This window comes from Anopheles stephensi, unplaced genomic scaffold (assembly GCF_013141755.1).
Source record: "Anopheles stephensi strain Indian unplaced genomic scaffold, UCI_ANSTEP_V1.0 ucontig372, whole genome shotgun sequence".
Classification (NCBI taxonomy): domain Eukaryota; kingdom Metazoa; phylum Arthropoda; class Insecta; order Diptera; family Culicidae; genus Anopheles; species Anopheles stephensi.
Genome location: NW_023405316.1, coordinates 158627 through 170311, shown reverse-complemented (window position 1 = coordinate 170311; position 11685 = coordinate 158627). Strand labels below are relative to the sequence as shown.

Here is an 11685-nt window from a genome sequence, read left to right as displayed (position 1 = left end):
TGTGCAATCAATTGATCGAACCCAAAAAACCGCAGTGAAAAACGTCTTAAGTAGGCTAAATAAGTGAACAAACGGAGGTGGCAGAAGTGTGACAGTAGTGTGACAGCACCACCACGTGGCGGATGTACCGCGTTTAATGCAAAAGTGTAAATAAATTGCTCATTTATGGATCGAATTGAGTGCGGTTTGAATTGTAGTGATGTGAACCGAGTGTGCAATCCGTTTCCGTCGGAAAAAAGGTGGAAATGCGGAAATTTACGGAAATTTGTAGGCTGTCGGCTTTCCGGCTTCCGAATTTTGACACAAGCAAAAACGGATTCCCAACGGACAAAAATCGCCAGTACCCAAGCGACAAAAAATAAAACTGCTCAAATTGCAAGCAGCTTTTCTGGTAAAATCGGAAGTGTGTTCGGAATATCTGTTGGTGGCTGGGAGAGTTTGCTGGGAAATGTTGCAGGTGCTCGACAACTGCTCGAATATGGATGCTGGAGCCAAAAGTGCCAGGTATACTTTGGTGTAAGATTATTCGTCACAGCGTCTTTATGAGTGGATTTGAGTTCGCGAAAAGTGCTCGATTTTTTTCGAGTGCTGTTTGAATTAATCAAAGCGTTTGCGAGTGCTGCTTTGTTATTGGAATTGTTCGGTAGCTTAAAAATACTCCTCTAAACTGCTCGAACATCTAGACAGGTGCCCAAAAGTGCATGATATATACTTTGGAGTGTGTGTTTTTACTGGTTCAGAGTGGCTCTAAGAGTAAAATGAAGTGTGCGATTAGTGCTCGATTCTTCAGGCACTGCTGGAGTGACACAAATTATCGGTAAGTGCGTGTGTTGTTGTTTGTGACTAGGTAGGGCTAGAATAACTGCTCGAAACTGCTCGAATTTGCTGAGGGTGTTTGGTAGTAAGCGTGAAGGTGACTAATGTGCTAGGAAGGTGTTAAAACTCATCATATTGCGGTCAGTGCTTCAACCGCCGCATTTCAGGATTACGACGGATATCGGCATTTTTACGCCAATTGGGAGGCCGGATGGGTCGCTGTATGTAAGTATTGCGGTGATCGTTTTATGTTTTCGCCTTGCTGCTGTTTTTCACACATCAAATTCAAAGCAAAAGTTTTATCGTTCAAGCAAAACACGCAATGTGAACCCCATTTTCCGTTTGGTTCCTTTTTTGCTGGTTAAAGGTAATGATTATTAGTAAATTGCACATTTTTTCCAAATGCAATGTATCTAACTTTTTTTTATGAATTTTAGATGGATGCGACGAGCTGGACGGTAATAGTAACGAACAAATACAGTCAGCGATGGCAAAGGAGATGTTGCGGAAGCGTATAACAGGCCTGGGGGTCCAGATGGGTGTGATGAATGAGAGAATGGACAAACTCATCGCAATGTCGCAGCAATGCTCTAAATGTAATGCTAGGGCTAAGCCTTTTAGTGTATGAAGTGATGGAGAATAGAATAAGACCACTTCTATACCCGATTTTCACACGACTGCTTGCGATATTTTTACAATGTCTTATTTTAATTGCTTGAATTATTATTATTATTATTATTATTCTTATTATTATCTAACAAAACTTTTGCAAAATCAGCCTCAACAACTTTAGTTTTGATGTTCATTGTATTTTTTTTGTCAAAAATTCACAAAAAAATGAGCAAAAAAAACTTCAATGGAGTTAACAAAAATTTAGTCTCAAATCCATTCAACTTTTTTATAACAAAGCTAGACGATGTGAAGGTTGAAAATACGAAAGAGCGAATGTCCAGGACTATAAAAGAAAAATTTGGTCGATTTTAAAGTGTGCTAAATAGGTCTATTCTATTGTACAAAATGTTTTGGTCATAGTGTCATGAGAGTACCAAAACGATGCTTGAAATCGATGTATCGATTGATCAAATTATTGAAACGACTTGCTAACATTTGAAACTAAATTTCGCAGAAAAAAATGATATCAAAAACTGATTTAAATTTAAATCACGTACCTAATAATTGAATCTTTCACCGTTCTCACTGCTCTGTCAGCTTAGCCATTAGATTGTGGGTGATAAGATGGTGATTTGCTGACTTTGATACCTTATGAATGTTAAAATGATTTTCACTTCCCTGAGTTGAATAGAGGCATTGCCCATTGTCTAACACTATTTCCCCTGGCATTCCCAAACATGTGAAAAATTTATCTTGCTCTTGGATAACACGTTCTGCCCTGACACTTGCAATGATTTGAACTTCTGTAAACAACGTTTAATTTAACTTTACTTTGTTTCGGAAGTACTAGGAGAGGGACCGAACGCAGAAGTCCTACACAAACAACGATCTTGTCCGGTCGGCAGGCGGTTTCTGAATGCCCAGCCGCGGGGACGTTTTGTATGTATTTCCACTTGACATTTCGTAATCAAGATATATGCAGATATATACAAACAGGTACTGTAGAGAATTTACTGGATGTGATATCGTGATTGTAGAGCGATAGTATGTAACACGTCTGGTTTCTTAGCGAGTGTGAATTCAGTTGTCCTTTATTCTTATCCATTAATTAGAGTTCATTTACAAATTCATCATCATTCATTTCTACCCTATAAACATTTTCGTAATTCGAACAGACGTAGATAACGGTGATCATCCGGATGACGATCTTGCGTTGGTTTAGGGCTGATACCGTTGAAGGGATGCTGAATCAGGTACGGACGCTCGATCAACCGGATGACGATGCTATGTTGGTTTAGGGCTTAGACCGTTGTAGGGATGCAGAATCAAGTTCGGACGCTCGATCGACCGGATGACGATGCTGTGTTGGTTTAGGGCTGATACCGTTGTAGGGATGCAGAATCAGGTACGGACGCTCGATCGACCGGATGACGATGCTGTGTTGGTTTGGGACTGATACCGTTGAACAGTTTTGATAACTGTATCTATGATTCTGCGTTGTTCCGATAACTCGCGCGATGGTGATGAGGTTGTCGACCGAAGCTTGGATGAAGCGACGCTTCCACTAACACAATTATCGAAATATAACGCGGATGAGAAGGACGATTGTTCACGGAAGTCTGCGTTGACGGAACGCGGTTCACTTTCACACGCGAGCACGGATGACACAAAACACACTAGTAATCGGCTGGCAGGAAGGTCCGTGATAATGATTGTTTACAATATTGTTCTATCACTGAGCACAGCACTAACGATGTACGAAAATTACACTCACACGCATATACATACATGCACACTCCGTGGGAATGTTTCGATCTCTTGATGCAGAGTGAACACACACGGATGTTGAAACAAACAGACGCGATGATTCGAAAGGTATTGACGATAGATGGGTATCGTGAATTTTACAGTAGAGTAGGATACTCAATGTTCGTGCCCTTGATAGCGGGGCGATGATTACAACCGGAACTGGCTTGCACAAAACTGGACGAGAATTGGTGGGAATGTTTCGATCTCTTGATGCAGAGTAAACACACACGGATGTTGAAACAAACAGACACGATGATTCGAAAGGAATTCCCGATAGATGGGTATCGTGAATTTTACAGTAGAGTAGGATACTCAATGTTCGTGCCCTTGATAGCGGGGCGATGATTACAACCGGAACTGGCTTGCACAAAACTGAACGAGAATTGGTAACACGTAGTGCCCTAATTCACTATTGCACAAGGATACAAGTCACAACACAAGATCCGGTTCGAAGGACCAAATTGTAGAGAATTTACTGGATGTGATATCGTGATTGTAGAGCGATAGATGTAACACGTCTTGTTTCTTTGCGAGTGTGAATTCAATTGTCCTTTATTCTTATGCATTAATTAGAGTTCATTTACAAATTCATCATGGTTCATTTCTACCCTATAAACATTTTCGTAATTCGAACATTCCGGCCACCAAGAATGAAATTCTTTAGAGTAATTAATAAACAAACGTGTTCGAATTATTATTCAGGTGAGGTAGTAGGTAACAATGCTAGTCGTGCTGTCGGTCGCACGATGTACTTGTCAGGTGCCGTTCGTAAAGTGACGACACGGATGACGTCGTTCTTGCCGGGATGGAGTTTAACAATGCGCCCCTTTGGCCACTCGGTGGGATGAGCATTATCTTCTCGTATAAGGACTAACTGATTTTCTTTAAGCTCAACTACTGACCTGCTACCGAACGACGATCGTGCTTGTAATTGTTGTGTATATTCCCTTTGCCATCGTTGCCAAATAGATCGTACATAGCGTTGCACTAACTGATACTCGTTTAAACGATTAGACGCAATGTTAGTGTGATCAATATCGGGAAGATTGCATGTTACCTCCGATGAGGAAATGGCCTGGTGTGAGCACTTCAAGATCACACGGATCTTCTGACATTGGAACTAAGGGTCGCGAGTTTAAACAGGATTCGATCTGTGTTAACAATGTAAGCATATTTTCGTAGGTTATACTTGTAGTCCCTATGGTTCGCAGTAAATGATGTTTCGCTGACTTGACCGCTGCTTCCCAAAGCCCGCCGACGCCGCAAACGGAGAATGCTCTGGTTGGGGTCACTCTTGACTCCGGTAGATCTGCAACACTTTGTTGGACTAATGTTGGTTTGGCCTTGAAGCATTGAAGACAGCGATGGTAGATTGATTTCACTAGATTTCTTCCTCCTATCACCCAAAATCGTTGTCGGAGCGTTGCTAGCAAAAGTTGCGGTCCGGCATGTAATAACCGGAGGTGATATGCTGTTGCTAAGAGAACTGCCATAGGATGGGTGGCAGTTAACACGATGGGATGTTTAACAGTATGTGATGCTGTCATGTTGCCCAGCCGGCCACCAACCCGAAGCACTCCTGTTTCGTCCATATATGGTCTCAGCCACTTCAGTCTTGATGCTCGGGATACTTGTCTTCCTGTTGTTAAGGCGTGGATTTCGTCGTCGAACGTATCTTGTTGGGCGAGTTTACATAGGGCGATTTCGGCTTGATGAAGATCTTCAGTTGTGATGGTTGCTTCGACGATATCTGTATCAGCTACATCTCGTTTGTTGTCGGCACGACACTTCTTTGGATGTTGTGAAGAATATGCCTTAGTTCTCAGGCACCGCACGTATTTGAATATGTATGCCACCACACGGCGAAGTTTGTGGTAACTTGAATACCTAGCAAAGAGTGTGTTAGAGAAGGCTCGTGCGATAGTGGTGCAAGTGATGGGTTGAGCAGCCTTCCGCTCTTCATCTGCTAATTCACCTTCATCGTTAGACGGAATAAACGTTAGCCAATTGCTTTCATTTCAATTTTCATTTAAATTTTTTTTTTGGGTCCGGTGGCCGAGGCGATAGCGGCGCCGGTCTTCACACGGCAGGGCCGGGGTTCAAATCCCATCCAGACCGCCTCCCCGTACGCAGGGCTGACTACTTTTACGGGTAAAACTAAGTCACAGAAAGCCAGAAAAGGCAGGCCGAGACCTCTCGAGGTTGTAGTGCCAAAGAAGAAGAAGAATTGCTTTCATTTTGTGCCAACCAATGTGGCCCGTTCCACCACCGGTGTCGATTGATCATATCCTCAACCTTTACACCACCTTCCAGGGACGTGCTTCCAGCTCATATCGTCGGTGTCCCGTTGAATCTGTGCAACACGATTAGCCACGAACGGCTATCCCAATCTAACGCCGTTCCGTTCCTCTTCAGGGTCCATAGACGTTGCATAAACATTTTTGAGATGATTATGGTGGGCCCCAGTAGCCCGAGTGGATCGAAGATCTTCGCGATGAATGATAATGCTTGGCGCTTGGTTAACGACATTGGTGGAGGTGGTAAATCTACTTGAAACCGAAATGCGTCGTTTCTTGGCTCCCAAACCAAGCCTAATGTTGAGACGGAGTGATCTTCTAGCTCGTGAACGGATTGTATTGCTATATTTTCTGCAGGAATGCCTTCTAATGCCTCTGGACAGTTTGATACCCATTTTCTAAGCACCATTCCTGCTGAATTCAGCATTGCCGTTATCTGAGTTACTTTTTTTACCACATCTGCGATATTGCTTGCTCCAGATAGAAGATCATCGACATAGAAATCGTGCAGAACAGGATCGACCGCATCAGGAAAGCTCTGCTGATGATCACGTGCAATTTGTTGAAGTGTTTTGGTGGCTAAAAAGGGTGCTGATGCTGTACCATACGTTACTGTAGCCAGTTCATAAGTAGAGATTGGGTCTGTGGTGGATTTTCTGTATCGTATGCGTAGCAAACTTCGATCTTCGGGGTGATGTATTATTTGACGATACATTTTTTCGATATCAGCGGCTATAGCTATGGCATGTGTACGGAATCTCAGGATGATGGAAAACAGATCTTCTTGGACAATCGGGCCTACTAGTAATGTGTCATTGAGGGAGTAGCCGGACGAGGTCTTGCATGATGCATCAAACACTACCCTAACCTTGGTAGTGGTACTGGAATCTTTGACGACAGCGTGGTGCGGTATGTAACAATGTGCGATTGTATCATCTACAGGCTCGGGAAGCTTCTTCATGTGACCGAGGTTTTCGTATGCTTCCATGAATGCACTGTAAGCTTTCGCCATTTCAGGATTGGATCTCAATCGACGTTCTACGCTCAGCAAGCGCCTATCCGCAATTTCTCGTGAAGCACCCAGGGTTGCACCGTTAGTAAAATTTCGGGGGAGTCTGACCACGTACCTGCCCGAAGGTTCTCGATTTACTGTTGATGTGTAGTATTCCTCACAGTAATTTTCCTGTACTGAGAATGCTGGTCCGTCATCAACAGTTTCTAGCGTCCAAAAACGTTGTATCATGGCTTCGAGTGGTTCTGATACGATGGCGGCACTCAATAACGCAGTCCTATTGGATGGTGTTTTCTTGTGCGTTGCATTTCCGGCAACCACCCAGCCAAACGGTGTTTCCATAAGCCATGGTTTGCCTGGACCAAGTGCTCGTTTGCGGCCTGTATGCAGTTCCCAGAAGGACTCCCCACCAATTACCACATCGATCTGGCTTGGAGTGTGGTAATTTGGATCAGCCAGTGTAACGTCAGGAATCTGCCATGAAGAAACATCAATTGGAGCCGAAGGAATGTCTGATGTGGGTGCCCTTAAAATAAAGAATTCCATTTTAGTGCTGAATTCTTGATTTTGAGATTCAATAGTAGCCACGATAGAGTTTTTAACTTGCTGTACTGCTTGCCCAATGCCAGTGATGATGATGTTGACCCTTTTCTGCGGCGTTTGCAGACGTTTAGCCAATGACTCCGTGATGAAGTTTGAAGTAGATCCGGAGTCTAGCAGCGCTCGTGCTTTGATTTGCTGGCCATGGTCGTCTACAATGGTGATTATGGCGGTTTCTAGTAATACCATGTCGCCTTCCTGGACCTCATCTGATTGTGCTGACATGCTGATTTTTGCCGGAAAATTCGGTTGACCGAAAGGTGTGGTTGTTGGTGCTGGTGATGTAATATGCAGCAGTGTATGGTGACGCGCGTTGCAAAACCGACACGAATATTTTGAATTGCACTCAGGAACCTGATGATCCATTGACAGGCAGTTGAAACACAACCGCAGCTTTGCCACGATGTCCCGACGATCCTTCACCGGCTTTCTATCGAATGCTGGGCACGTGCGCAGTGGGTGTCGGTCCGAGCAACCCAATGAACACGATGTTGGTTTCACTGCGACTGTCTTCTCACGCCCTGTGGTCACAGCATAGGATTGCGAACGACGATGTGATGGGGATGATGTAGTTCCTTTGACCACGGCACTCGACTTGTGTTTCACCCCGGCCACCGTGATCGCAACCAGCTCCTTGCTCCTTTCCAGGTTGAGTGTTGATCGTAGAATGCGAACTCTGTCCTGTAAAAAACTGATTAGTTCCGAATACTTATCTTGAGGCGACGTTGACGAGTGTCGTTCCCAAGCCAATAGTGATTCGGAGTCCAGTTTTAAGAACAGGATGTTTATCAGCGGCACGTCCCAAGAATCCACGGGTTGATCCAGTTTCCGAAGTCCATTCACGTTTCTCGTGAATTCGTCCACGAGTGAGGCCAGGTCATCCACGTTGGTTCCGTCCACCGATGGAAGGAAATGTAGTCTCCGGTAGTACTCACGACACAACATGCGTTTGTTGTCGTATCGTTTCAGTAGCATCTTCCACGTTACGGCATAGTTGTCAGCCGTCAACGATGTGTGCTCGAACGGCCGAGCAGCATCACCTTTCAAGGTACCGAGCAAGTACTGCAGCTTCATGATCGGTGGGATTTCGGGCGAAGAATCGATCATAGCAACAAATCGATCTCTGAAAGTCAACCACTTTGTATCATCACCGTCGAAAGTCGGTAGTTCGACTTTGGGAAGACGAATGTTCACTGTGCTTGAGCTGTTTAGAGCTACGGTGCTCGAAAGCAGCAATGAATTGTTCACTGTATGGTTCTCCATTGGTTTATGTTTGAGGAAGAAACCACGCAAATTTCTATAACGTTCGTCCATATCACACCTATCGTTGATGCACGCTTCAATAGTATCTTCTTTGTCATCTAGTTCCTCTAGTTTCCCGATCGCGTTTATGAAACTACTATGATGTGAGTCCAACTGTTCTAGGCATGTGGACAACCCATCGACTTGATTTTCATCGTACCTCAACATAAAATCCTCTAATCGCGCAATATATGCTTCGGATTGCCTTTTCTTCAACAGCACATTTTTTATTTTTTTGTCCATAGTGAAATATGAAATATTTCGCACTCGATACGCACTGAAAGCTTTGTTGTATGCAAAATTGTACGCAAGTCCAAGTACGCGATTCACTTAGCACGGTTGTAGTAGTAACAACACCTTTACTTTACACGATGGTGGTGAGATGACGCTAGGAAATTGGCGCGAGGTAGCGAAACTATCACTTCGGATTGTAGAGAAGTTAAGAGAAACGAAAGCTTCCTTCTTCTAAGGCGGTTAGGCTGAGAGTGCCGTCCTTTTGCTTTATTCCGATTTAAATATAAGTTTCGTGTTCAAAAAGGATCGGGTGATGAAAGGAAGGATTTAGAGAAAGGACGTTGTAGAGAATTTACTGGATGTGATATCGTGATTGTAGAGCGATAGATGTAACACGTCTTGTTTCTTTGCGAGTGTGAATTCAATTGTCCTTTATTCTTATGCATTAATTAGAGTTCATTTACAAATTCATCATGGTTCATTTCTACCCTATAAACATTTTCGTAATTCGAACATTCCGGCCACCAAGAATGAAATTCTTTAGAGTAATTAATAAACAAACGTGTTCGAATTATTATTCAGGTGAGGTAGTAGGTAACAATGCTAGTCGTGCTGTCGGTCGCACGATGTACTTGTCAGGTGCCGTTCGTAAAGTGACGACACGGATGACGTCGTTCTTGCCGGGATGGAGTTTAACAATGCGCCCCTTTGGCCACTCGGTGGGATGAGCATTATCTTCTCGTATAAGGACTAACTGATTTTCTTTAAGCTCAACTACTGACCTGCTACCGAACGACGATCGTGCTTGTAATTGTTGTGTATATTCCCTTTGCCATCGTTGCCAAATAGATCGTACATAGCGTTGCACTAACTGATACTCGTTTAAACGATTAGACGCAATGTTAGTGTGATCAATATCGGGAAGATTGCATGTTACCTCCGATGAGGAAATGGCCTGGTGTGAGCACTTCAAGATCACACGGATCTTCTGACATTGGAACTAAGGGTCGCGAGTTTAAACAGGATTCGATCTGTGTTAACAATGTAAGCATATTTTCGTAGGTTATACTTGTTGTCCCTATGGTTCGCAGTAAATGATGTTTCGCTGATTTGACCGCTGCTTCCCAGAGCCCGCCGAAGTGGGGAGCTCGCGGTGGTATGAAACGCCATATCATGCCGTTCTCCGCACACCAATTGAAGATGGATTTACGATCTTCCTCATTCTGCTTCAGCATTTTGTAGATACGATGTAGTTCATTTGCTGCTCCTTTAAACGTTGTAGCGTTATCTGAGTGCAGCTCCTTCACCATTCCTCTGCGTGCTACGAAGCGACGAAGTGCTGATAGAAATGCGGTTGTTGTCAAATCGCTCACCAATTCAATATGTACAGCTCTGGTTGAGAAACAGACGAAAATTGCAATATACGCCTTGCTTGGACCGCGATTCCGAACATTTGATTTGATTAATAATGGCCCACAGTAGTCAACGCCGCAAACGGAGAATGCTCTGGTTGGGGTCACTCTTGACTCCGGTAGATCTGCAACACTTTGTTGGACTAATGTTGGTTTGGCCTTGAAGCATTGAAGACAGCGATGGTAGATTGATTTCACTAGATTTCTTCCTCCTATCACCCAAAATCGTTGTCGGAGCGTTGCTAGCAAAAGTTGCGGTCCGGCATGTAATAACCGGAGGTGATATGCTGTTGCTAAGAGAACTGCCATAGGATGGGTGGCAGTTAACACGATGGGATGTTTAACAGTATGTGATGCTGTCATGTTGCCCAGCCGGCCACCAACCCGAAGCACTCCTGTTTCGTCCATATATGGTCTCAGCCACTTCAGTCTTGATGCTCGGGATACTTGTCTTCCTGTTGTTAAGGCGTGGATTTCGTCGTCGAACGTATCTTGTTGGGCGAGTTTACATAGGGCGATTTCGGCTTGATGAAGATCTTCAGTTGTGATGGTTGCTTCGACGATATCTGTATCAGCTACATCTCGTTTGTTGTCGGCACGACACTTCTTTGGATGTTGTGAAGAATATGCCTTAGTTCTCAGGCACCGCACGTATTTGAATATGTATGCCACCACACGGCGAAGTTTGTGGTAACTTGAATACCTAGCAAAGAGTGTGTTAGAGAAGGCTCGTGCGATAGTGGTGCAAGTGATGGGTTGAGCAGCCTTCCGCTCTTCATCTGCTAATTCACCTTCATCGTTAGACGGAATAAACGTTAGCCAATTGCTTTCATTTTGTGCCAACCAATGTGGCCCGTTCCACCACCGGTGTCGATTGATCAGATCCTCAGCTTTTATACCACGTGATATATCGTCTGCAGGATTGTCCCTTCCAGGGACGTGCTTCCAGCTCATACCGTCGGTGTCCCGTTGAATCTGTGCAACACGATTAGCCACGAACGGTTTCCAGCGACTCGGCAGTGATTGCAACCAGTATAGTACCGTGGTGGAATCAGTCCAGAAATACACCTTGATGTTGAATCTCGTTGCGTTGATGATCTTCTTGTAGAGTTGTGTGGCTAACCTTGCGGCACAAAGTTCCAATCTTGCTATTGAATGCGTATTTGTCAACGATACGACTTTAGATTTTGCCGTTATTAGTTGTACTGAAACATACTCCTTCGTTTCTGCACGAATGTACCCGCATGTTCCATAAGCTGACTGTGATGCGTCTGCAAACATGTGTAGTTGAACGCTACGTGCTTGCACCAGTGAGACGAATCGAGGTACTCGGACCTCTCGCAATCGGAATATTCCTTGATGGTATTGATTCCACTCCTCCTGAAGCTGTGGTGGCAGCGTGCTATCCCAATCTAACGCCGTTCCGTTCCTCTTCAGAGTCCATAGACGTTGCATAAACATTTTTGAAATGATTATGGTGGGCCCCAGTAGCCCGAGTGGATCGAAGATCTTCGCGATGAATGATAATGCTTGGCGCTTGGTTAACGACATTGGTGGAGGTGGTAAATCTACTTGAAACCGAAATGCGTCG

At 44.3% G+C, this 11685-nt stretch overlaps 1 protein-coding gene across 1 annotated transcript; it reads right to left on the bottom strand.

Moving 5' to 3' along the window:
* Positions 1–4073: 4073 nt before the first annotated feature.
* LOC118516686 lies at positions 4074–11195 on the bottom strand. Its single transcript, XM_036062631.1, has 2 exons — positions 10928–11195; positions 4074–5254 (listed from the first exon to the last, which is right to left on the bottom strand). Exons 1-2 carry the CDS (start codon positions 11046–11048, stop codon positions 4269–4271), a joined length of 1107 nt encoding a protein of 368 aa, XP_035918524.1. The 5' UTR covers positions 11049–11195; the 3' UTR covers positions 4074–4268.
* Between the last annotated feature and the right edge of the window lie 490 nt (positions 11196–11685).